The following is a 25,459-nucleotide window of genomic DNA, read 5'->3' as shown; positions in this document are numbered from 1 at the left end:
AACATTAAAACTGAGAATCTGCTCCACTCTATGGAGGTTCCTTCAGCACATCTTGACTATGCTGCTATCCAAGTGCTCCCATTTCATGCCTCTCTCTCTTCCCCCTCAGGGGAGAGTGTTTCTCAGTGCAGCACTCTGGTTGTCCCTGAACACTCATTCACTTTCTCATCTGCTGCCAAAAAGTGCTGCTCTTAAACTCGAGCTGAGCTCTGACAGTGTGTGTGCAGACACACCTGCCCCTGGGAAGTTCATGCTCACACACAAGTTAAAACAGGTGGCAATGCTGAGCTTTTGATGGTAGCCACAGCAAGTTCACTCCCATTGGCTTCTTCATGGCAATAGCAACACCTCGATATGGGGTTTTGTTCAAGCTTCACCTCTAGTAGCTAAACACCCTCATAAACCACAGCACCAGGCTGTAAAACTTGCTACCCAGATAAAATGGCAACTGTAGAGCATTTCTAGCATTGTGCAACAGCCTCATTTAACAAGAAAACACAAACCCAACCCAGCAATGCAAAGCCTGCATTAGGTGAGGAGAGAACTCATTGGCAGAGACATGAAAAGGTAGAAGTCTGTTGGAAGCCAGCTCCCAACAGAGGTGCTGCCTAGCAGCATTTGGTGTGGAACAGAGAGTCTTTACCACAGATCTAAAATTCAAATCTGCTAAAACCTTCAGTACCTTCAGCAGGAGGTGCTGAGACTCTGGAACAGGCTGCCCAGGGTGGCTGTGGCTGCTTCTTCCCTAGGGGTCTTCAAGGCCAAGTTGGATGAGTCTTTGAGCAGCTGAGGCTAGTTGAGAAGTGTCCCTGCCCATGGTGGGGAGGTTGGAGCAGATGAGCTCTGAGGGCCCTTCCAAGCTGATCCATTCTGTGATACAACTGCATGGGTGACAAAGACCAACAATGTTCTATAAAGAAAGGTCTATGGTATACGTTTTCTCTGCTCTATTGTCATCAGCTCTGACAGGAACAAATGACCGCAAAACGAAGCTTAGGGCCAGAATTCAAACCTGTCAAGAGTATTAGCACCTGGAATAAACTAAAGGAGGAGTCAGACTCTGCACTTCAGAAGTCATTCTGACAAAAACTACCTGCTGTGAGGAGGATAAACTGTGGCTAAGCTCTGCAGGTTGGATTTGGCCATCCTGAGGGTCTTTTCCAAGCTGGATGTTCCTGTGATTCAGCTCAGTTCGGCTGGTGATGATTCATGGACTAATGTACTCAGGAGGTCAGAATAATCTAATGGTACTGGCTCACCTTGAGTTCTTCACCTTCTTCTTTAAAGCAAGAGGAATGGTTTCAAAGATTAAAGTACTGATGGATAAGATTGTCACAGGCCTTATTTGCTAGTGCAAGGACATATAGCCCCATCTCTAATTCCTCATAGCTGCAGTAAGTCTTAATCTGGAAGAGAATTAAGATGCCTCTCCCTCACTCTGAGGAAAAGGACAGAAGAGGAGAACAATCTTCCACTTCTCTTCTTCACTTGTGCAAAGTGGGATGAGGAGCAGCACAGCAAGCTGCAAGCTTCTCATTAATGGAAGAGGACAAGTGGGGTCAAGGCAGGGAAGCCTCCAAAAAGGCATGAGCCATGTAAAAGTGTGCAGCAGGCTGTGAGTTTGCTTTCACAAAGCAACACATCACCTTCCACTTCACCTGCTCTGCAGTTAGGAACTGTGGCCCCACATTGCTGGAGCTCTGTGTTGAGAGGTGCTCAATGTCCCTCACAACTCTTTTCAGATTCAAAGTTCGTTTTCCCCTTTTCTGCATCAATTTCCAACCTCCTAGGTTCAAAACACTGGGAGGGGGGGAAAAAAAGCACCAAAATATTTTTATATTAATTTCTATCTCTTTCCCTGATATAAATTCCCCACACTTTCCCCTAAAAAAGATGGCAAGGAGAAAATAGCTGTACCAAAAACCATCAAAGTGAGAGATTCTGTTGGAAAGTAAATGAAAAACAGATTTATGCTCTTTAGTCTCTTGAAATATTATTGTCTCTGATCCTTCTTATGGAACTCCTCTACAATTTTCATAGAGGCTGGAAAAGACCTCTGAGATCATCAAATCCAGCCTATGACCCAGCACCACAACAGCTAAATCATGCCAGCAAGTGCCACATCCAATCTGTCCCACTTCAAAGACAGGTTTGAGGTTTCTGAATAGCAAGGAATGGTCTGGGTTGGAAGTGACCTCTGAAGGTCATCTAATCCAACCCCCTCTGCAGCAAGCAGGGGCATCATTGAGAATAGAGCCACAGAATGTGGCCCAAGCCCTTGAGGCAAGCATGGCAGGCAGGAGCAATTCCTGTGCTAGGAAGAGCCGCTAACATCCTCCCCTCCAGCCTCAGTCTCCCCAGTACGCGGCCACAGCATCTCTGCAGACATCCTACCTGGTTGGGCCTCAGGTGTCTCTTCACCCTCATGCCCACCTCTCCCAGCAAAGCAGCAGCAGAATTAGGTGCTGAACAAGAAGCAATCCTCCTGGAGAAAGGGCCAGGGTACATTTCCCCTCTTCTTCTCAGGCAAGGCATCACACTGGTTATTGTTCAGCATCCAAACTCACTCCTCTCACAGCAAGACACAGGAGCAAAAGGCCAGGAACCATCTCTAGATCTCATGACTTAGGTCTGCCTCCTTGAGCTGCAGGTTGAGGAACACAATGTGGAGCTCTGCCAGGCTGTTTTCTGAACCTAACCTTTCTAGGCTGGGGCAATACACCCAAGTACCTATCCCAGCAACTCGTGGCTGTCAGTAGCTACAAGAGGATGCTTAGGGAAAAGTACAAAACCATGGCAAGCATTTCCCTGTTCCATGCTTTCAGCTTCCAGCAATCTTCACTTCCAGCTCGATGTGGTAGCAATTGTGCTGACATCAACGTGTTCATCCCAGATCCAGCAGCACTTTGCACGCTGTGGGCTGCCACAGTCGGTGTATGGCCCTCAGAAGAGACACAGTGTAGGTGGCTGATGAGAGCAGAAGCAGCACTCCTGAGCTGTTTGCTTTGCTGCACAGTGCAGTTAGCTCTGCACAGCCTAAGCAGGGACAATGAATTTTGCTCAGCAGAGCACTCACAGATCAGATTTGATTGCCTTTACAAAGGGGCAGTCAACGCTAAGGCATCTAGAAACACACAGAGTTAGTTGCTTCAAACTCAGCATTAACTTGCAGGATGACAAGAGCCACCAAATACTACATCAATATGCCCAAGTCACTCATGGAACCACTCCATGTGCAAGCACAAAGACTCTGGGTTTGAATTCTCATCATCTACACCAAAAAAAAGGAGCAAGCCACACGACCTGAGGGTACTGAAGAAGAGTTTGCCAGCACAGGCACACAGAAGGGGACACGGGTGAGAATCCTGACTACACTGCCAGAGCAATGCTTCTGTACAGGCAACCTCATTAAAAGTTCCTCACACTCGAAGCATAAATCTTACTTCTCAGTTCTGAGCTGCCGTATTTACCATCTGGGGTGCACAGCTCTCTGGCAGTTTTGTACTCAAGCTACTGGCACTTGATTTATTTTAAATAGCACTAAGCATTTGCATTCTCAGTAGAGCTGCAGCCATAGTCAAAGACGTGGTGCTCCTGGGGAAAAGCAGCTCCAGCATTCCTTGCATCTCAAGTTGACCTGAAGTATGGCATTTTGAACTGAAAGTCCTTTTTTTGCTACGGGACAGAGCTGAGAAATTTGACTTTTTTCTCTATTTTTTTTCTGTCAGGAGTTTTAATAACTACCTGAAGGGAGGTTGTAGCCAGGTGAGGATTGGATGTCTTGGAGGTTTCTTCCAACCTAGTTGATTCTATGATTCTATATAGGAAGCTTGCAAATTACATCCAGAAAAGAAGTCCCTGAAGTTAACCAGAAATGACCCCACTGACCTATTTGTTTGTTAAGGAACCTTCATTTTCATGTTTTCACATAGAGAAAGAAGCCTACAAAACCACCCTGCTGGAGGAGAATTTTAATTGCCACCAGTTTGGCCCCCAAATCTTGCTGTTCAGCTCCTTTTCACTACAACTGCCACCCATCTGAATCTGGCTTGCTACAGCTCCTTGGGATTTTAAGCAACAGCAGGCATACTGACTCTGCAAATCAGAGCTCATTTCATTTATGCTGGGTGCACTTTTGGTTGTAAAACAGTAAAGCAGGACCTGCCGACAGATGAAAAGTTAAAGACCAACTTTAAGCCACTCAAGCAATTAGATTCTGCTCAGATCAATCAGAGAGTCCTTAGCTAGAAAGCACCAAGGATAATATTCAGAGATTACAATAGCAAGGTCAGGGGAAGAGGAGCATTCATCCTTATTTGCTTCAGTTTTAAAGGAAACCAAGTTCCTAAATGCTTTAGTGTAATTTGTGGCTGACCCACTTCAGTTTATTTTAATACTCAGATTGCTCTAGATGCCAAAGAGCTGTCACAGTGCCATCAGCAGGACTGGTTGATTGCCCTGTTTCACTGGGAACATCTGGAGCTAGGAGCCAGTGCAAACAGAAGTAAGACAGCATGGCACTTCCTCCAACAGAGGCTTCAACAGAGAACAGAATTACAACTACAGATGTCTAACAAGAAGGACATTTAATTCAGAGGATAAATACTGTGCTAGGGTGCTGGTGTTCTCCAATGTTTGCTGCTCCCCACAGGCAGCTAAATATGCTGTGCCCAGCCACAGCTCTCATGGCTGAACCTTGGAGCAAGTTTGGCTATGAGCTCCCAGCCCTAGAAATGCTGAGAGTCTTCTAAGCCCTGCAGCCACAACCATGACTAGCAGCTCACCTTTTCCCAGGTGAGCTTGCTCAGCCCACTTCCCCCAGACACTACAGTAATTCCACAAAACTCAGCTCAGAAAACAGCTTCAGCATTACACAACATTTCAAACCCACAGGACTGTGGTGCTTGAAAACTCTGCTCACACTTTTCTTTGCTAATCTCACAGTGAATAAATGTGCTCCTCGGTACTTAAAAGCTGCACTTGCACACCCAAACAAGATGATTTGCTGGGAGTTAAATCACCTGCTGCAGACAGCCTGCTTTGCCTTGCAGCAGCAATCACCTGCTTCAGGCTTTTTGCCTTTTCAAACCAAAAATGCAGCCTGGTTTCTTTGTATCAGAAATGCCATTACCTCTCACAAAAGCAGCCCCAAGGCTCTCGTCGTTCATGTTCTTCCTCTGGACCCCTCGCCACAGACCTCAGAAATGCTCCTGGTGGGAGATCTTCACAGCTGAGAATAACAACAGAGAGCAATGTTTGGAAAGGATTGTTGGGGCACACAACTGCTGTCAAGCACTTCCTGCCAAAGACAATTTGCACAGGCACATGAAAGCCAGATCAGATGCAGAGTGGAGAGTACTTCACAGTTGGAATTGTTTGTTCCTCTCCTTTAAAGCCACCCTTGATTTTTCACTTAAACTCACTGTAGATTTTCAGGTCCTTCTCACATAAAAGCACATCCTGCTTTGTTTGACCTTTGTACTCCTGAATAGAGGAGAGAATGAAAGGAAGAGTGCTCCAGTTTGAAAGCAAGCACCAGCTTCTGGGATCAGACTAAGAGAAAATGCACACAGTAATGTGCCATACGAGTTGAAGATCAGAGGAGGAGAATGCCAAACCAATCTGCTGTGCAAGAGGCACTAGCCCTGGAGGTATTTAAAAGGAGTGTAGAGGTGGTGCTTAAGGACATGCTTTAGTGGAGGCTTGGCTGTGCTAGGTTAATGGTTGGACTTGATCTTCAAGGTCTCTTCCAACCTAAACAACACCCCAGCCAGTGAGCTGAAGGTTTAAAAGTCTCCACCACAACTTCTGGAGTGATGTTCAGTGCTCTCCTACAAGAAGGCTCACCTCACCTTCCCCTCATTCCTCTCCTGGCCCTCAAAAAGTGCTATTTCAAGAGACTGAAGTCATCCATTATGTCACATAGACATCACATGTGGAAGTTCTCTAATGATTTAAGGCCTCATTCTTGCCTGTAGTCATGATAGTAAACTAAGCAAAACTGCTTTGCTCCCTGCCATATGCTCCTACTCCATTCAGCAGCAGCTCCAGCACAGTATCCCTCCCATCCCATGGGGTACAGTCCTTCAGGAACAGATCTCCATAGGGCACAAGTCCTGCAGAACCCCTCACCTCCAAGGGCTGCAGTTCCTGTTAGGAACCTGCTCCAGCATGGGCTCCAGTTGCAGATCCCTTCAGGGCACAGCCACCTGCTCTGCAAGCTGCAGGGGGACAACCCTGCTTCAGCACAGGCTTCTGCGTGGGGCACTGAGAAATGTCTGCTCTGGCACCTGGAGTACCTCCTCCCTTCTCCTTCTTTGACCTTGGTGCCACAAGGCTGCTTCTCTTCCGCTTCTCTCACTCCTCTCCCACAGCTGCTGCCCAAAGTTTTTAGCCTTTCTTCAAGAGGCTATCACAGAGGTGCTCCCAACATCATTGACGGACACAGTTCTGGGTCCACTCTAGGGCTGGCAGAAACCTGACACAGGTAACCCCTTCTGTTTTCTCACAGAAGTCATCCCTGCAGCCACCCCCTTATGAAAGTAAGGGAGGGAGAGCTGAGAATGGAGGTAAGAAGGCATGGCTGAGAGATAAATCACACATATTTGGCTTGTATACAGCAGGGAAATGCATGCAAATCGATTAGTTCTTTTCCTTTGAAAGATGTAGAGATGAGTGGAGATCAGAGTGGCAAAGTCAGAGAGAAAAAAGATGTTCTCTAACATGAACACCCAGGTCAAGTTGCAGCACCATGCTGCAGTCATCTGAACTGGCAGAGGAAGTATTTATCAGTCTATAGGCAGCTATGAAAGAAAACCACAATAACAGGGTGTTGGGGCACTGCAATTCAAACGTTCCAAGCAGAGATGGGAACAGCAAAGCATTAGGAAAGCTTTTGGTTGTCTGGGAGAATGCCTCAGTAAAACACAGATGAATTATTCAGTCACCTCCTGATGTTGTTGGTGTCGTCAAAGCAGATACAGAAAACCAAACCATAACTTTCTTGTAACTTATCTCCTTTCCAACACAACAGCAAAGTGAAGCACTTCAGGTGAGAACAAAACAACACAACAAAACACCTCCACCACAACAAGAGAGAAAGCAAGAAAAAGAACCCAAACCAACCACACTAAAAAGCTCCCAAATACAGAACCTTTGAAAACCAGGTGACATAGGTGCTGCAAGTAGCCCACAGCACCAGATTTACCCACTGAGCTGCACTGCATTCTGGCTGGCCACATCACCACGTTTCTAACCACCTTCCAGCTCTGTCTGGCTCTTCTAGTTACTGTAAAGCTTCACAGAAGGTCCTGTTGCTGTAAAAATGTGCACCTGGAAAGCAATACAGCCCCAGGAGCACCTACAGGCTTCATGCAGAGGAGAAGGCTGAGAGGGAATCCGATCAATGTCTGTCAATATCTGAGGGCTGGGGGTCAGGAAGGGAGGGACAGGGACAGCCTCTGCTCACTTGTGCCCTGGGATAGGACAAGGGGCAAGGGATGGAAACTGCAGCACAGGAAGTTCTACCTCAACAAGAGGAAGAACTTTACTGTAAGAGTGAGAGAGCACTGGAACAGGCTCCCCAGAGAGGTTGTGGAGTCTCCTCTGGAGCCTTTCAAGACACATCTGGATGTGTTCCTGTGCGAACTGTGCTAGATTCTGTGGTCCTGCTCTGGCAGAGAGGTTGGACTGGAAGATCTGCTGAGATCCCTTCCAACCCCTAAAACTTTGTGATCAGAGGAGCTTTATCTGACAAGGACACCATTCACAGAGCAACAGACATACCTGATAGAAACAAAATCCAACCAAGTATTGGGAGGGATGGGAACTGCAAGCTGCTGTGTGCCTGACATAGGCTGGCTACAATCCCTCCTGAAATCACCACCCTGCGGGGAACTGCCTCTCCAGGACAGGTGGCAATCCTTCCAAACAAGCATGCACACAAAAAGTAATGCAGTTAGGTAACTGAATATTCTTCAGGAAGCACATCAGAGCATGGCAAAGACGTAGCTTAACCATGCAAATGGCTTAACGACGTTAGCAACAAATCTTGGCGGTAGATGATGGATGAAACAGTCCCTTCCCTTCAACAGAAGCTAAAACACAGTCAGCTACCAGGTACTTCTTCAGTACCAGGGTGCTGAGACTCTGGAACAGGCTGCCCAGGGAGGCTGTGGATGTCTCCTCCCTGGGGCTGTTGAAGGCCAGGTTGGATGTGGCCTTGAGCAGCTGAGTCTAGAGGAGAGGTGTCCCTGTCCATGGTGGGGAGGCTGGAGCAGATGAGCTCTGAGGTCCCTTCCACCCTGAGCCATTCCATGATGCTATGATTCTATGACAACAAACTGACCAGGACACATGCTTGAGTTCACTCCTGTACTGGCAGAGCCAAACACCCTATTGATTTTCTACCTCATTTTTGAGCAGGAGATTAGACCAAATGCATAATGCATGACACTGTTCACACTGCAGCTCCCTTCCCCAGGAATTATTGCTGTTTGGAGGATGCTTGTCAGTTTCTTCTGCCTATATGTCTGTCTTCTGAATACAAAATGTTTGCTTAATTACACAAGTTTCTACTTGGAAGAAAATATCCTAGGCCCATCTCAGCAGTGAGTGTCCACAGAGGTATGGAAGAACACACACAGCCCAAAGTCCAGCACAGCTTTCCAAAGAGCAAACAGTGATGAACCCTGTGCTGGGCGGCAGTAAGAGCAGCATGGCCAGCAGGGCAAGGAAGGGGATTCTGCTCCTCTACTCCACCATCTCAAATTCACTGTGGAGAAGGATTATGCTGACTGCCAGCACTGTTACCATGTCAGAGCTCAGTTTAGTTACACCTGCTGCAGCCTGAACATCTCCAGATTTAAAGCAGCTTTAGTCAAGTGCTTTGTATCAAAGTCTTATCTCATACCACTGTGCTGCCACTTCAGAAGGTCCATCCTCCTATCAAGGGAGGGGATTCTGCCCCTTGGCTCTGCTCTCCTCACACCCCACCTGCAGTCCTGGGTGCAGTTCTGGAGCCCCCAACACAAGCAGGACATGGAAATGTTGGAGCCAGTCCTGAGGAGGCCACCAAGATGCTGAGAGGGCTGCAGCAGCTCTGCTCTGAGGACAGGCTGAGAGAGTTGGGGCTCTGCAGCCTGGAGAAGAGAAGGCTTGGAGGAGACCTTGGAGTGGCCTTCCAGTATCTGAAGGGGGCTACAGGAAGGCTGGGGAGGAGGGCTATTGACAAGGTCTGGTAATGACAGGAGGACAAGGAGGAATGGGTTTGAAGTGGCAGAGGGGAGATTGAAACTGGATGTTAGGAGAGGGTTCTTTGCAGTGAGGGTGGTGAGACACTGGCACAGGTTGCTCAGGGATGTTGTGGAGCACAGAAGCACCCAATGGGATCAAAGATCACATTGGATGATTCTGTGACCCACAACCTCCCTGGAGGTGTTCAAGGCCAGGTTGAATGATGCCTTGAGCAACCTGTTCTATTGGGAGGTGTCCCTGCCTATGGCAGGGGGTTGGAACTGGATGAACTTTGAGGTCCCTTCCCACCTAAGCCACTCTATGATTATCTCTAATATCACTCTACAACGAGGTTATTAATGTCCTACACTACCTCTGGTATTGTGTTCTCCTAGCCAAGGCACAAAAGCAGAGCCAACACTATTTCCAACACTAAAACTATTACTCCACTAAGAAAACCACTTCAGGGACAGCGTAGCAGTGCTGCAAAAGCCCTCCTCCCTTTTGGAATATCTGTTCTTCACACTCAAGGTTTGTGTGCAGCCTCTCTTAAATCATGCTGGAACCCTGTCAGCATTTAAAACACCTCCAAGTTTAAGAATGCCTACAGAGGCAGGGGTTGAGATTAAATCTATTTGTAATTGTAAGCAGATTGATAACCCTAATCAGCAAAAGTGTTCAGAGCCATGGAGATTCACAAGCCTCAGATCCACCCTCACTTAACCTTCAGCATCAAAGCTCCAACACATCCACAGCCCTGCAGTAAATGGCTCACAAGCCCCTAATTCACTGAGGTGTTTTAAAACCAGCTTAACCTGGCCACACAGTAGCAGGCCTTGAACAGGGCAAAACACAGATAGCAATAAAATCCACTTGAAGATTTTTTTATTCCCTTTCTTTTTGTTTTCAATAAAATATTTAACAGCAACCACTGCAAAGTCTGTAAAATAGCAACCCCTGCTTGCAAAGCTCTCTCTTCTATGCAGCTTCCCAGTGCAATGTAACAAGAAGTACTCTCTGGACGCATGAAGATCCACTCTGGCATGGAAAAACATCTATACAAACCACCTGCTTAAGAAGAAAAATAACAAAGGGAGAGAAGCAGCCCTAGGAGTACTCTCATGGACAGGAAAGAAAACATTGTGCCACGGAAACATCAGTTAGCTCCTCTGGAGGTCCCTTCCAACTCAAACCATTCTGCCATTCTGTTTCGGTGTCCTCCCACTGCCACTGCTTGCACAACTGTGTCCTCAGGCAGATCATAGAATGGTTTAGGTGGGAAGGGAGCTCAAGGAACATCCAGTTCCAACCCCCTGCCATAGGCAAGGACACCTCCCAATAGAACAGGTCGCTCAAGGCCTCATCCAACCTGGCCTTGAACACTTCAGGAAGGTTGCGGAGCACAGAATCATCCAATGTGATCAAAGATCACATTGGATGATTCTGTGCTCTACAACCTCCCTGAGCAACCTGTGCCAGTGTCTCACCACCCTCACTGCAGAGAACCCTCTCCTAACATCCAGTTTCAATCTCCCCTCTGCCACTTCAAACCCATTCCTCCTTGTCCTCCTGTCATTACCAGACCTTGTCAATAGCCCTCCCCCCCCAGTCTTCCTGTAGCCCCCTTCAGATACTGGAAGGCCACTCCAAGGTCTCCTCCAAGCCTTCTCTTCTCCAGGCTGCAGAGCCCCAACTCTCTCAGCCTGTCCTCAGAGCAGAGCTGCTGCAGCCCTCTCAGCATCTTGGTGGCCTCCTCTGCACTGGCTCCAACAGTTCCATTTCCTGCTTGTGTTGGGGGCTCCAGAACTGCACCAGGACTGCAGGTGGGGTGTGAGGAGAGCAGAGCCAAGGGGCAGAATCCCCTCCCTTGCCCTGCTGCCCACACTGCTCTTGCTGCAGCCCAGCACAGGGGTGGATCACATCTTTGCAGACAGCAGTGCACAAGGCACATCACTGAACCCCGCCAAAATGGTGTATGTCACCATGCAGGCAGCATCTGGCATCATTCAGGTGGGGACAAAACGTGGGATGGCTCATTTGCTTCTGCTCAACAACACTTCCTAATCCTCTTAGCTCATTTCACACATCTGCAGCATTCACAGTACCTTTTCACTCCTGTACCAGACTGCAAACAAACCAAGCAGCAGGCTCCACTACAGAGGTAATCAGCAGTACTGCTCTTGCCTTTCTAGAGGAGACTCGAGCCAGAGTACTCTCAGCCATTCCACGCCAGCAGTTTTATTCCTGTTTTCACAGTAAATGCTAATTAGGCAGCCCTGTGAGGAGCAGATTTGGAGCCCATGATCTTTATAGGTCCCTTCCAACTTGAGACATTTTATGATTCTAGGAGAATGCAGCCAGGACTGCTGGCTCCACAGGTGGTGGAGTCTCTGTCCACCAGAGGTGCTGAAGCCAAGCCTGGCTGGGGCACTTAGTGCCATGGTCTGGTTGACTGGCCAGGGCTGGGTGCTAGGTTGGGCTGGCTGAGCTTGGAGGCCTCTTCCAACCTGGGTGATTCTATGATTCTTTCATTTGTGACCTTGTGCTACATCTAATCCCAAGGAATGTTTTGATAGAACTTTAATGTGACCAAAGAGGATGCTAAATAAGCTACAGCACTGGCAAGGCAGTGGTTAGATACCACATCTAGCAGTGTCATGGACGCAGTGGACCTAAGACATCACTGCCACCCAGAGCAATCCCACTAACGTGTCTTTGTAAGTGTCAAGAAGTTAAACTGAAAACCTACTTGTTTAAATGCCTCCTAAAGCTGTGTCTTGCTGGTGGAACAGTTGATTTTAAGGGTCTGCTCTGAACACTGTCAACCTTTTGGTTTTTTTCTCTAGAAAAACCTAATTTAGAGACAGAGAGCTAGAAACAATAAAAAGTGAGCAGCATACATCAAGGTTTGTCTGCTTCCAAAGAATTATTCCTCTTAGATTTAGTTACTCTGTCTGGGTGATAACTCTTTGCTATCATAGCAACATAGAACCCTGCATGTTCTTTGTTCCCACTGTTCCCCAAATGCATTTATACCTCTTAATTCAGTGAAATATATTCACTTAGAAGTTTGCCTTCTGCTTTTCTAAGGGAAGGGTCGCTCACCATGGGGCAGCTGAGAGGTATTTAAGGCAGCACTCTGCATTGACTGTCCCCTTCCCCTCAGCTGAACAGGTGAATCCATTTGACCTCCTGGAGGCTGTAATTCAGCTGTGGTGGTCACAATAAGTACAGTGTTAGACTATGGAGCCTCCTGCCTGATGTTTTTGTTCTGCCAGGAGGCAGGCAAATTTCATAGAACCACACAATCAAGCAGGTTGGAAGAGACTTCCAAGCTCAGCCAGTCCAACCTAGCACCCAGCCCTGGCCAATCAACCAGACCATGGCACTAAGTGCCCCAGCCAGGCCTGGCTGCAACACCTCCAGGCACAGCCACTCCACCACCTCCCTGGGCAGCCCATTCCAATACCTATCACTCTCTCTGCCAACAACTTCCTCCTAGCATCCAGCCTAGACCTCCCCTGGCCCAGAACTGGACACAGCACTCAAGGTGTGGCCTGAGCAGTGCTGAGCACAGGGGCACAAGAACCTCCCTTGTCCTGCTGCCCACACTGCTCCTGAGCCAGCCCAGGATGCCATTGGCTCTGCTGCCCACCTGGGCACTGCTGCCTCCTCTTCAGCTCCTCTCTACCAGCACCCCCAGGGCCCTCTCTGCCTGGCTGCTCTCAGCCACTCTGTCCCCAGCCTGTAGCACTGCTTGAGGTTGTTGTGGCCAAAGTGTAGAATCCTGCACTTGTTCAACCTCATCCCATTGGCCTCTGCCCACAATTTCTTTCTCCAATACATTCAAGAGAGATTGCTGAGCAGCCTTGCCAAAAGCAGGGAACACTGATTTCTCCAGTGAGTGATCCCTAGGACCTACAAGCATCTGTTTCAGACCAAACTCCTGCAATGCAGTCAGTGGTGCTATCCAAAGATCAGTGCTGTTTTCTCACTCAAAATAGCTAGGTAACATCTACACCTCTCGTGGATATTTCTGGCATTTCCATTTAAATAGGAATTGTCAGAATTAACAATTCATATTTTGCACCTAGATTAATTCAATTTCCTTCCATATTGGCAAGGATAATTGAACAGCAGAAGAGAAATAACAAGACTCCAGCTGTCCCAGTCACTTACATCTCAAACAGCAAGCTCCATCTCCTCTGAAGGACACTAAAAAGCCCTTATTGGCTGTGCAGGCTGTCCAGAGCCTAATTGCTTTGCTATTCTTGAATTCTGATTCTAGTTTTAGCCTGGATGAAAACACACAAATATTTGGAAGGCAAAAGGCCAGTACATCATACTTGGAATTTACAGAATTCTTCTGGACCAATGCTGATTAGTCAGACTTGCCCTTTCTGCAGGAGAGGACTCTGAAGCTAGCAGCATCTCTACAGGACTCTGCTATGGCCACGCAGTGCAGAAGACAATTTTGCCTGGGTCTAGGCAGTGAGCTGGGAAGCACTTCTGAAAAGCACAAAGTATTTTATTTCTCTGCTAGGTTATTTTTATGACAGATGAATTAATGTCTACACTTACTATTTATTTACTCTTAATTTCCATCTGTTTGTAGTTTCGAGCACGTGGCAAGGTAACACAGAATCCAAAGCAGGCAACGTGCTGAGTAACAGTCATATGCTTTACTCTGGGCTGAAAAGGCATCAAATGCAGGCACCAAAATGGGAATGGTGCTATTGTGAGAGTGCCCAGAAAAAGACATGCTCTGGAGTCAACACCCACAGGCATGAGGCCAGAAATGAAGTCCTGCCCAGCACTTTTGAGCTTACAGGTGTAGAACACTGCAGAGCATTTCCAAGTGTCCCTCACTGCAGAGCGAGGTCGAGATGTTAGCACAGTGTCCCAGTCCACTCTAACTTCACTGCAGAGCAGACAGGAGAAAATACTTAGCACTCCTCTTTCCTCATGCTGCTGCCTTGCTCCAAACTCAGCTCCAGGTCATACTCTCTCCTTTGCCATCTCATACACAGGGGAAAACCTCTGGCATATAATAGAGAGGGCAGCTGAGGAGACTGACATTTTCCTCACCACTGGGAAGAGACTAAGGAAACTCGAAGCTTGTAACAGACACTTGCCAGAAAATCAAGTGTAAAGAGCCTGCAGGCTCCAAACTGTGCTACCACCCAGCTTCTGCCTTAGGGATGCATCTACATCAGTATTCACTGCATTGCAGGGGGCTCTTCAGCTTCACCTGTGCTTTGCATCTGCACCTGGATTCTTGCAGCACGGCTCAAGCTCTAGCGCAGCCAAAGCACTTTCCTTCCTGACAGGCTGAGGGTGAAGTCGTGCACTGGGGCACAGTGTCTCACCCCACCTGTGAGGATGGCACAAGACCCTCCTCTGGTTACCACACTGCACTCCTAAGTCCAGTAAGTGATGACAACACTGGGTCTGGAACACAATAGCTGCTGGCAAATCAAACACCAAATCTTTCCATCAATCAGGAACACACAACCTCAGCTTCAGCAGGCAACTTGCCTCCACATTCTGTTACCACAATGCTTGAGCTGAGCAGGCTTTCTGGTCTCATTTACCTATGCCCAAAGCAAGGATAAAATGCCATTAATATATTTACCAGGGACAGGAACTCACACACAACTTCCACTAAAGAAACACCATCAATGAGCCAGAAAATGAACACCAAGAACTGTCCATGCTAGTACTGGGTGAGGAGAACCCAGGGTTCAAAAGCCACCTCTAGAAATGATGCAGAATCACTGACCTCAACAACCTCACCATCATGCTGCAGCCGTGCTAACTTGCTGCATGCACTACAATGACCAAACAGGAGAATCAGGCATTTGCAGCCAGTGTAAAGATCATCTAGGCAGAATCACAGAATGCTTTAGGTTGGAAGGGACTTCAAAGATCATCCAGTTCCAACCACCCCCCACTAGAACAGGTCGCTCAAGGCCTCATCCAGCCTGACCTTGAACATTTCCAAGCAGGGAGCAGCGACAACCTCCCTGGGCAGCCTGTGCCAGTGTCTCACCATCCTCACTGCAAAGAACCCTCTCCTAACATCCAGTTTCAATCTCCCCTCTGCCACTTCAAACCCATTCCTCCTTGTCCTCCTGTCATTACCAGACCTTGTCAATAGCCTCCCCCACCCAGCCTTCCTGTAGCCCCCTTCAGATAGTGGAAGGCTACTCCAAGGTCTCCTCCAAGCCTTCTCTTCTCCAGGCTGCAGAGCCCAAACTCTCTCAGCCTGTCCTCAGAGCAGAGCTGCTGCAGCCCTCTCAGTGTCTTGGTGGCCTCCTCTGCACTGGCTCCAACACTTCCATGTCCTGCTTGTGCTGGGGGCTCCAGAACTGCACCAGGACTGCAGGTGGGGTGTGAGGACAGCAGAACCAAGGGGCAGAATCTCCTCCCTTGCCCTGCTGCCCACACTGCTCTTGCTGCAGCACAACGAGGGAGGAAGCTTCACACTGTGCTTACACTATGAAATTCCTGGCCCTGGGACTGCAAATGCAGCAGCTGAATCCATCCAGGGGCACACAGATCCCACAGAACATGCACAAGGAGCTGTCCTCTCGACCCCTGTCTTCTCAGCTTGGCTTTGTGTGTTGCTGCCCTTCTGTATGCTCATGAAGACAGTGAGTTTGGCTGCCACATCTTCACGTGCTCCCTCTCTCCATTAGTGCAGTCCTGGATGTATCAGTAAGTGAACTGATATTCCAAATCAGCCCCACATAAATGAACTGCCACAGTAGGTGTCTGTTCAGCCAGGCAAACATGTCAGCCTTAAGTGCCTGTGTTTATATTTTGTACCTCTGTGATATGAATTATGCATATAGATATATTAGCAAGCTCTCTGCCTTGCTCTTGTGCTAAGCTTTGGGCTGGTCCTTTGGGAACTCATTAGCCACAGTGAGCTTCACCAGGGCTGGATGTGACTCTGCCACAATTGTTGGGGTCGGACTGCAGCTTCCCAGAAAGGCTGTGATACTTTCCCCAGACACTGACAGCTCGAAACCAGTGCTGACTTTTATTGTCTAACAGTAGTGAGCATTTCTCTCACCAAATCAGAATAGTGAAATTGAATTGTCAGGAGTATTACCATAGAATGACAGAATCATAGAATCAGCCAGGCTGGAAGAGACTTCCAAGACTGAATCACAGAATGGTTTAGGTGGGAAAGGACCTTAAGGGTCATCCACTTCTAACCCCATGCCATAGGCAGGGACACCTCTCACTAGAACAGGTTGCTCAAGGCCTCATCCAACCTGGTCCTGAACACCTCCAAGGAGGTTGTGGAGCACAGAATCACTCAGTGTGATCTCCCTGGGCAACCTGTGCCAGTGTCTCACCACCCTCACTGCAAACAACCCTCTCCTAACATCCAGTTTCAATCTCCCCTCTGCCACTTCAAACCCATTCCTCCTCATTCTGTCATTACAAGACCTGGTCAATAGTCCCCCCCCCAGCCTTCCTGTAGCCCCCTTCAGATACTGGAAGGCCACTCCAAGGTCTCCTCAAAGCCTTCTCTTCTCCAGGCTGAAAGAGACCACCCAGCCCAACCTAGCACCCAGCCCTGGCCAGCCAACCAGACCATGGCACTAAGTGCCCCAGCCAGGCTTGGCAAGAACACCTCCAGCCACAGCCACTCCACCACCTCCCTGGGCAGCCCATTCCAATGCCAATCACTCTCTGACAACAACTTCCTCCTCACATCCAGCCTAGACCTGCCCTGGCACAGCTTGAGACTGTGTCCCCTTGTCGTGCTGCTGGGTGCCTGGCAGCAGAGCCCAACCCCACCTGGCTACAGCCTCCCTGCAGGTAGTTATCAGAGGTTTGGTTTCTTTCTCCAGAGACAGGCAGGGCCACTGAACCAGCACTTGGACAGGTGCTGCTGAAACAGGTTCAGCATTGCTCTTTCCCCTGACCATCTGTTTCAACTTACTTCTCTGCTCTCAAAGCAGGTGCTGATCACATTTAATTGTCTCTAGCTGGCAACTCTGCCTGTTGCTAGCACTGATGTGTGAGGTGGGAAGCAGCCCACACAGTTCAGTCAACGTATCCCATTCACGGACTGGGCAGCACCTGAAGGGCCACAAGAAAGCCTCTGCATTGGCATCCCTGTTCCTTCTGAGCCTCACCCCACCGAGGCAGAAGGCCACATCACCCTCTCACCCCAGCAGAGCCCCCGGCCCTGCCACAGACACTTGCAGTGCTCATTTCACTGAATGACAGAATCATTCTTTTGGTGGAAGAGACTTTTAGGATCACCAAACCCAACCGTTAGCCAAGCACTGCATGGTCACTGCTGAACCAGCACCACATCTACACAGCTCTTCAAGCCCTGCGGGGCTGCCGCTCCACCGCTTCCCCCGGGCGGCCTGTCCCCGGCGGCCTGTCCCCGGGCCCCGCAGCCCTCCTGCACACAGCTGTTCCCTAGCTCCAGCCTGAACCTGCCCAGGGGCAACCCGAGCGCGTCCTGCCCTCTGGCTTTGTTACCTGGGACAACAGAAAGAGCTCCACTTCCCTCCAGCCTCCCGCGGGGGGACTGAGGGGCACGGCAGGCTGCGCCCCTCGCCGCCGGCTCCGCGGGCTGCCCAGCCCGGTCCCCTCCGCCGCTCCGCTCTGCCGACCCTCGCGTCCCCAGCCCCCGGGAAGCTGCGGGGCAGGCGGCAGTGCGGAGTTCGAACTGACCCCGCCGCGGTGAGGAGGTGGCGGCTCGGTGGGCTGCTCCCACCCGCGGCCCTCCGCCGCCTCTCGCACCCCGCGCGGCCCCCGCACCTGGCGCACGCGGCGGAGGGCAGCCCTCGCGGCGCCTGCGCGCCCTCTGGCGGCCGCCGCGGGAGCAGCAGCGGGAGCCGCGCAGCGGAGCAGCGCCGGGGCCAGGGGCGGCGAGCGGCGCGGACACACGGGCAGCACCGGAACGCGGGGACGAGACGGGGAGAAGCGCCCGCAGCAGCTCTCTCCTCTGTGCATTGAGGGCACACACGCCCCCTGCACAGCTCATTGAATGGCCGAAGCCGGCGGCACGCTCCCGGCCCGGCCTCGCCGCGGTAGCGCGGGGCTGCAGGCGGCTTCCTCCCCTCGCCGGAACGAGGGAGTCCGGGGCCGCGTGGACCGCACCTGCTGCACAGCACCGGCAGGGAGGAGGGCGTGAGACAGGGCCGCGGTCCTGATAGCGGCCGGGGACAGTGGTGGCTGTGGGGGTCCGTGCGGGAGAACACCCCCGGCTCCCTAGAGGGGATCTTCCCGGTTCTGTGTTTGGGTCGTTTGTTCGTTCAATAAAAGGAGAGCCTCATCCTCCTGAACCAGCAACCGGAGCACCCCCGGGCTAGGAGGCTGGAGGTGCCTGTACCCAGGTGGCGACGAGAGGAGCCCAAATCCTTAGACCCGCACCGATAAAACGTGGTTGTGACGAGCCCGACCCGCCAGCCGCAGGCGGGGGAGCTGCTGCTGCTGCCGCCGGCGGGAGCGCCCCTAGAAGCCTCTCACCGTAGCATTCTGGCAGGGGAGGAGGGAGGCTGTTTTTTAAGACCCAGCTGCAAGCCAGCCTGGGCTGCCTGCCCGCTCGTGCCAGCGGCGAGCCGAGGGCGCCGGCGGGGGCCACGCCACCGGGCAGGGCAAGACTCACGCCGCGGCCCCGGGAGGGCGGGGAAGGAGCCCGTGCCCCCCATCAAATGCATAGGCATACCCCCCCAGCATACACACACACAGACACCCCCCCACCCCCGCGGTCCCGCCGGCGAGGGGCTGAGCGGGCGGCGGCCCCGGCTGCGTCAGAGCTGTGCAAACACCGCCGGGGCGCCCGCCGCTATTTAAGGGACCGAGGCTGAGTCTCAGCTAACTTCCCTGCCTAGGCACACGCGAGGCCTCGCTCCCTCCCCGGCTCTGACCTCTGGGACGCGCAGCGACACAGGTAGGAAAGCACTTGAGCGCATCGCTCCTTCGGGGGGGACGCGGCTTGGGGGGTTCCGGAGCTTACCAGTGCGGCGGGTCTGAAGGCATCTCGACGGCTGCTGGAGGAAACACACCTGGGTCCGGAGGCAGAAGGGAAGAGAAATTAGGGCTGCACCTGCGCGGGGAGAGGCTCTGCAGGGGTCCGCGAGGGCATGCGGAGCGCGCCAGGGTCTGCTGGAGCAGCCCGGTGAGCAGCTGGGAGAGCGGGCGGTGCTCCCGACCCGCGGCGGCAAAGCGGCTGTGGGGTCAGAGTTGGTGCTTGCAGCCGTCATTATGAAAATCCACGAAGAGAGAGAGAGAGTCAGGTTAACGGCCACAACATTTCACATACATATAGACACACTTATGCTTGAAAAATACCAGAGTTGAGTCTCTGAAAAGGGAAAGGATGCCTGCACCTTTTGTTTCTGGGTGCCAAAATCTCTGTGGGCACATCACTGATAACCATGATGGAGTGGACATGTTTCATTCATCTCCTAGCAATACTGAAAGTTTCCACTCCATGCATGTTTTCCGTCTAGTGTAGGTGGGGGGCAAACAAAGCTCATTTTCTCCTCTCTCAACATTCAGCGGTGATATTCAGGGTACTGCTCAAAAGTCTCATGCAGCTAATTCATGTCTATCTCTAAATGGAAATTACCCCTGTAATACTGCAAACTAGGGTAGCTTCCTTCTGCCAACAACTGAGAGTAACTCCTCTCTTCCCAGAAAAATACTCTTCCATAAAATCAGACAATGGTTTGAGTTGGAAAAGACCTTTAAAGGTCATCTAGTCCAACATCCCTGCAGGTCTTCAACTGGATCGGGTTGCTCAGAGCCCTGTCCAACCTGACCTGGAATGTTTCCAAGGATGGGACACCTACCATCTCTCTGGACAACCTGGGACAGTGCTTTACCACCCTCACAAAGAAGGATTTCTTCTTAATACATAACTGAAGTCTACTCTCTTTTAGCTTGAAATCACTGCCCCTTGTCCTACTACTGCATTCTCTGATAAACACATTCTGCCTCCATCTCTACTCTGACCTGCCTCCATCTCTGCAGTCAACCAGTCTCGTAAAGCAACATTGCCTTGTCTAACTCCTGCTTAAGGAAGCAGTAAAGAAATTCTCACATGTGAAGTTTCTGGCTTATATGAAGACTATTGCTAAGTTGGACATCACTTCTTGCAGCTCTTACTGCCTCAGCTAATCAATCAAAGGCTTGGGGGACTGTTAGATGTTGTTTTTTTCTTTCCTTGAGAGAAGCTTTGGGTATGTTTTTTTTCCCTCTGTATGATGAGATGAAAGCCCTTGAAGGCTGAAGTTCAAATGGGTGAAGTGTGATAGAATAAAGGCTCTTCAGGGCATTTGTGCTAAATGAGTATTTGAGACACATACATAGTACAACAATAAAGTACTGAGATATTTGGGTTCTGAGGATTTTGGCAGAGCTGGATTCATGTCGCTGAAGTGCAGCTTCCAAAAGAGAAAGGCAAGTACAGAGCTGAGTAGCTCAGGGAGACATAGCTCTTATTACAGCGCATTACTTCTGTTCCTTCCAGTCTCTCTCCCTCTTCTCAAGGGGTATGCGACTGGTCACATACACATTTCCCAACTAAAGACAGGTCCCGGTGTCACCTGCATTAAAAACCCCCAAGCCAACAATGCAGCCTCGTTTTGCTCACAAAGCTGCACTCCCAGCGGGAGGTGCGGGGAGGGACAGCGCAGCGCAGTAACCGCGGCCGGCTTCACAGCCTCTCGTTCCTCTTCCCTCCAGCAATGTACGGAGGTATATGCATCTGCCTGGTCCTTGCTGTGCTCTCAGCGAGCTCTGTCGGGCAGCAGACTGTGGCCTTGCACAATGGGAACCCACTGGCCGCTGAGCTGGAGCAGAGCTCGACAGAGCATCACCGGCACGTCCGCGCCCCGTCCTCTGCTGGCTCGCTGAGATCTCTGCCGCGGCTGGATGGAAGCATCGACCAAAGAGCTAACATCGGTGCCTTGTTGGCCAAGTATCTGCAGCAAGCCAGAAAAGGTACTACTTAGAGCCTCCTCCATGTGCTGCTTCTTGTGAATGGAGTTTCCTGAAGGGATACCTAGGTGTTAAGGTAGCCCAGGGATGAATTAAGTACTAGTGAGGAGAGGATGCAGCTGGTGCCTGGGTGTTCCTGAAGCAGGGAGTCTTCTCTTTCTTTCTACCTAGCAGCCACTGACTGAGAGCTGCATGCTTCAGGTAACTGCAGACACTGCAACCCGAGCCCAGCTTTTATTCTGAACTTACCTTCGTCATTTTGGTGTTGTTTTCAGCATGCTGTATTCTCATGTAAAATAACAGAGCAAGAAAACTTTCCTGACTACTAATACAAACCAAATGGCTCAGCCACATCAGCCTGCACCAGGGAAAATCTGTACCTCAGCCACATCAGCCTGCACCAGGGAAATCTTCTGAGTATGGGATTTTACATGCATTTTTTTTGCTAGAGAAAGCTACAAGAGTGTGAAAGCTTTATGAAAGCTCAGAGTTCACATTCACAAATCCAGTAACTAAAAACAGTGATAAATAAAGGCACACGTCAGTTACTGGTAGGGTTTGGGTCTCAAACTCCTAATTTGTGGCCAGTGCCACCTGCATGAGGTTCAACAAGGTCTGCACCTGTGTCAGGCCACTCTCAGGTACAAATCCAGGCCAGGTGCAAAGTGGATTGAGAGCAGCTCTGAAGAAAGAGCCTTGGAGATTATTGGTTGCTGAGCAGCTCCCCAGGAGCCAGCAGTGCCCTCATGCAGCTGTGTGCTGGGCTGCAGCCAGAGGAGTGTGGGCAGCAGGGCAAGAGAGGGGATTCTGTCTCTTGACTCTGCTGAGACCTCACCTCCAATCCTGCCTCCAGTGATGCTGGCCCCAGCATAAGGAGGACACAGCTGGTGGAGTAAGTCGAGAGGAGGCCACAAAGATGATCCAAGGGCTGAAGCAGCTCTGCTGTGAGCACAGGCTGAGGGAGCTGGGGGTGTGCAGCCTGGAGAAGACTCTGTGGGGGAGCTTAGAGCTGCCTGCCAGTGCCTGAAAGGATCCTGCAGAAAGGCTGCAGAGGAAATTTTCATCAGGGTGTCTAGAAACAGGACATGGGGGAATGGTTTGAGCTGAGGCAGAGCAGGGTTAGACTGGAGCTAAAGAAGGTCTTAAGTAGGAGGGTGGTGAGACTCTGGAACAGGCTGCCCAGAGAGGCTGCAGCTGCCTTGTCCCTGGGTATGTTCAAGGCCAGGCTGGGGGAGGCCTTGAGCAGTTAAGCCCAGTTGAGAGGTGTCCCTGCCTATGGTGGAGAGTTGGAGCAGATGAGCTCTGAGGTCCCTTCCCAGCTGTGAGACATTCTGTGATTGTATGATTTCCAAATGCCTTAACCAGATGAAGCTAAAAAGCTACTTTGGCTATAAAATATCGTTTTGCTAAGTGCTAGTATGAGGGAGAATTTCCTGTGGCTGTTACCTGAGATCTGTCATTAACTCCACAAAGGGACTGTTAGCAGATGATGTGATTCTCATGGCATGAAGAGGTGAGCTGGGCTCTAGTTTGTAGCTACAGTTGCTAGAAGAGATGATTCAGAGGTAAAGAAGTATTTCCTTAACTCATGACAGCACAGGCAGTGTGCCCATCAAACCATCACAGGTCACCACGCACAAAGGTTCTGGGCAGGACATCAGAAGCCTCTGCAGACCACTCACACCTACTGTATTACTCGCTCTCAACATGCCTAAACCACAAGAGCCAGTAGAGAACTCCATCTAGGAGGAAAGAAAGTGTGGGAATTTGGTCACCAACAGTGGTGTTTGCCCTTATGGTTATCAGAGAGGCCAATTTTGGATGTTCCCAGTTAAAACAGTGAGAGAGAGAGAAATTCTCTGCAGAGGTTCAGGTTAAACAGCAGCCTGGCAGCCAAACTGTGACAGTTCTGCCTGTGCCTGCTGTACCTGGAGTCTGCAGGATCCACAGGACATCCCTGGTGCCTGCAGGAAAGGTCATTCAGGTGCTGTTAAGAGGTGAATCTTACTGTTTTGATGCTGAGATTTCAGTTAGCTTCATGTGCAGGCTTTCAGCCTCACCCTGGCACCACGCAGGAGAGAGGCTGTAGCTGTCAAGTCAGTGGCACACATCTACCATGCCCTAAGGAGCCCTTGCCAGGCCAGACCACAATGGCCCCGGGGGAACCATTAGAGCCTGCAGGTGACTGCAGGCTCCAAAATCTCTTAAAGACCAACATCTGAGCAAAGGCTCTGCACTGCCTTGGCCCTGCCTGATTACAGTGCCAAGAAGAATTTGCATCCACTTCACTGCACCTCCTGCACGATGTGAATTTCACAGCTTTGGAGCACTTAAGGGCAGCATTCTTGAGAGAAGCAGATTATTTTTTGTCACTGCTTTAGGGAGATGTCTAAAACAGGGCTGCTCTGGGGGAGGGTTGGGTACTTTTTACTCTCCTATCCATCTTCAACCACTAACAAAACAATGCAGCTGGATTGGGTCATCATAGATCATAACACAAGGAAAGCTCTGAAACACAAAAGCACAGAAGAGTTCCATCAGAGCACAAGAGACTCAGCAAAGCAGTTGTGTAGATCTGGATCTGTGAGGTTTGGTTTGGGCTTCTTTCCTTTGTTGATCCTTCCAAGTATTCCTCAAGCCTCAATCTGCATTGAGTACTAATGTGCTTGATCTGTTCCTTCCTCACTTAAGGCTTAAGGTCAATCTAATTATTGCAATACATGTCCATTGGGGCTGTTTGCAGGGAGTGCACAGAGAGGTAACTTTAAGTTACATGATATGAGGATGTCAAAGCAGGGCTACAGCCCCTTGGGTTAAAGCATAAATTCTCCTTGAAAATAGTTTGTGTCTCTTTGATGCTGTAAAAAAGGAAGGCAAAAAGGACAAGGCAAGATCAGAGATCAGCATCCAGCCCTGCTGTGAAAGGAAGCCACAGTGAAAATACTCCTGACAGAGTCCCAAGCTCTGCGTAATTCCAGCGATAGGCATCTCCAACTACAGATCACAGAGAGAGTGATTGGCATTGGAATGGGCTGCCCAGAGAGGTGGTGGAGTGGCTGTGGCTGGAGGTGTTGAAGCCAAGCCTGGCTGGGGCACTTAGTGCCATGGTTTGGTTGACTGGCCAGGGCTGGGTGCTAGGTTGGGCTGGCTGAGCTTGGAGGTCTCTTCCAGCCTGGCTGATGCTATGACCCTATGACTTCACACAGCTCTCCCTTGTAGGGCTGTTCCCACTTCTCCACAGACCCTCCACCCTGCCTGCTGCTGAATGTGCACTGGAAGAGCTCCAAATGGCTCTTCAAGCAGCACAGGGCCACGGTGGAATCCTGTGGCAGGCCTGAGTCTGCTCCAGAGCAGAGCTGTTACACACCTGTAGCACTCCTCCAAACAGCAGCAAGGGAGGGTTGGTCTTAAGAGGATGAGAGGTGGGAAGCCAAAGGAGAAACGGCAGAACCGCAGCCTGCTGTGGGCTGGAGGCACCTGAGAACCGTTGTCCACTTACTGTCTGCTCTCCCAACTGCTTCTCCTTCAGGTTCCACTGGGAGGCTCTCACTTCTGGGAAACAGGGTACAGAGCTTCGACCCCACGCACAGGATAAACGACAGAGACTACATGGGCTGGATGGACTTCGGCCGCCGCAGCGCCGAGGAGTACGAGTACCCCTCCTAGAGAGCAGCAGCTGCAGCCCCAGGGCAAGCACAGATCACTCCCGTGTCTGCACAGAGAGAGTCACTTCTCGTCCTCCTGGAATCTGTGTTTTGAGAGTATGTCCTGTATGTGCTGTACATGTGTCTGTACGACTGCCCGATGCAATACACCACTTCTGTAGAACTTTCCAGAAGGAGCTGTCTTTCTTTTGTGGTTTCTCATACATTGACACTATCAAAATGAGTTCACTTCTCCCTCCTTGTCCTGTCCCCACACGGTGCTGGCTGTCTTACTATAAAGGGAGGCAGGAGAACCTGTTCCACTCTGCAGCGTGGGTGTGTGGAGCAGTCAGGCCAAGGTCCCACTGGGCAGGGAAAATTGTGCCAGTCCCAAAAAGTGGGAACCTTACCCAAACACACAGACAACAGCACAATACTGCCAGGGCAGGCGCCTGCAGGGGGACCTTGCTTGCAAAGCACTGACAGACACCAAGCCCACGTTTCTAGTCAGTAGTAGTGCTCAGCACTGCAAGAGGGACAAACGCCAACGTGTTTCACCTCCCTCTCTGATTTCTGTCCTGCTGGCAACTGGT

The 25,459-nt window shown here is 50.4% G+C and overlaps 2 protein-coding genes across 6 annotated transcripts in view; one reads left to right on the top strand and one right to left on the bottom strand.

Moving 5' to 3' along the window:
- LOC135189407 (prolactin-releasing peptide-like) overlaps positions 1-17,939 on the bottom strand; it is a 79,719-nt gene extending 61,780 nt beyond the window's left edge. For 3 of the 5 annotated variants that reach the window (XM_064169745.1, XM_064169744.1, XM_064169747.1), the window contains exons 1-2: positions 17,752-17,939; positions 5,132-5,230 (exon numbers count right to left, since the gene is read on the bottom strand). The gene's annotated coding sequence lies outside the window, so the exon portion shown is untranslated. Of the gene's footprint in view, positions 1-682; positions 882-5,131; positions 5,231-17,751 lie in introns of all 5 variants that reach the window. The other 2 variants (XM_064169746.1, XM_064169748.1) reach the window with 2 other exon arrangements.
- A 238-nt stretch (positions 17,940-18,177) lies between these two features.
- Positions 18,178-25,060, top strand: CCK (cholecystokinin). The gene is made up of 3 exons (XM_064169786.1): positions 18,178-19,168; positions 20,968-21,225; positions 24,752-25,060. Exons 2-3 carry the CDS (start codon positions 20,970-20,972, stop codon positions 24,886-24,888), a joined length of 393 nt encoding a protein of 130 aa, XP_064025856.1. The 5' UTR covers positions 18,178-19,168; positions 20,968-20,969; the 3' UTR covers positions 24,889-25,060.
- Positions 25,061-25,459: the final 399 nt, after the last annotated feature.

Source organism: Pogoniulus pusillus, chromosome 32 (assembly GCF_015220805.1).
Source record: "Pogoniulus pusillus isolate bPogPus1 chromosome 32, bPogPus1.pri, whole genome shotgun sequence".
In the NCBI taxonomy this organism is placed as follows: Eukaryota; Metazoa; Chordata; class Aves; order Piciformes; family Lybiidae; genus Pogoniulus; species Pogoniulus pusillus.
The sequence above is the reverse complement of the archived record's forward strand: the minus strand, read 5'-3'. Positions and strand labels throughout refer to the sequence as shown.

Bases quoted from the DNA above. Each gene is read 5' to 3' on its own strand.
- CCK (XM_064169786.1), top strand. From the start codon at position 20,970: ATGTACGGAGGTATATGCATCTGCCTGGTCCTTGCTGTGCTCTCAGCG. The intron at 21,226-24,751 runs GTACTACTTAGA...CTTCTCCTTCAG, and splicing joins TCTGCAGCAAGCCAGAAAAG to GTTCCACTGGGAGGCTCTCA.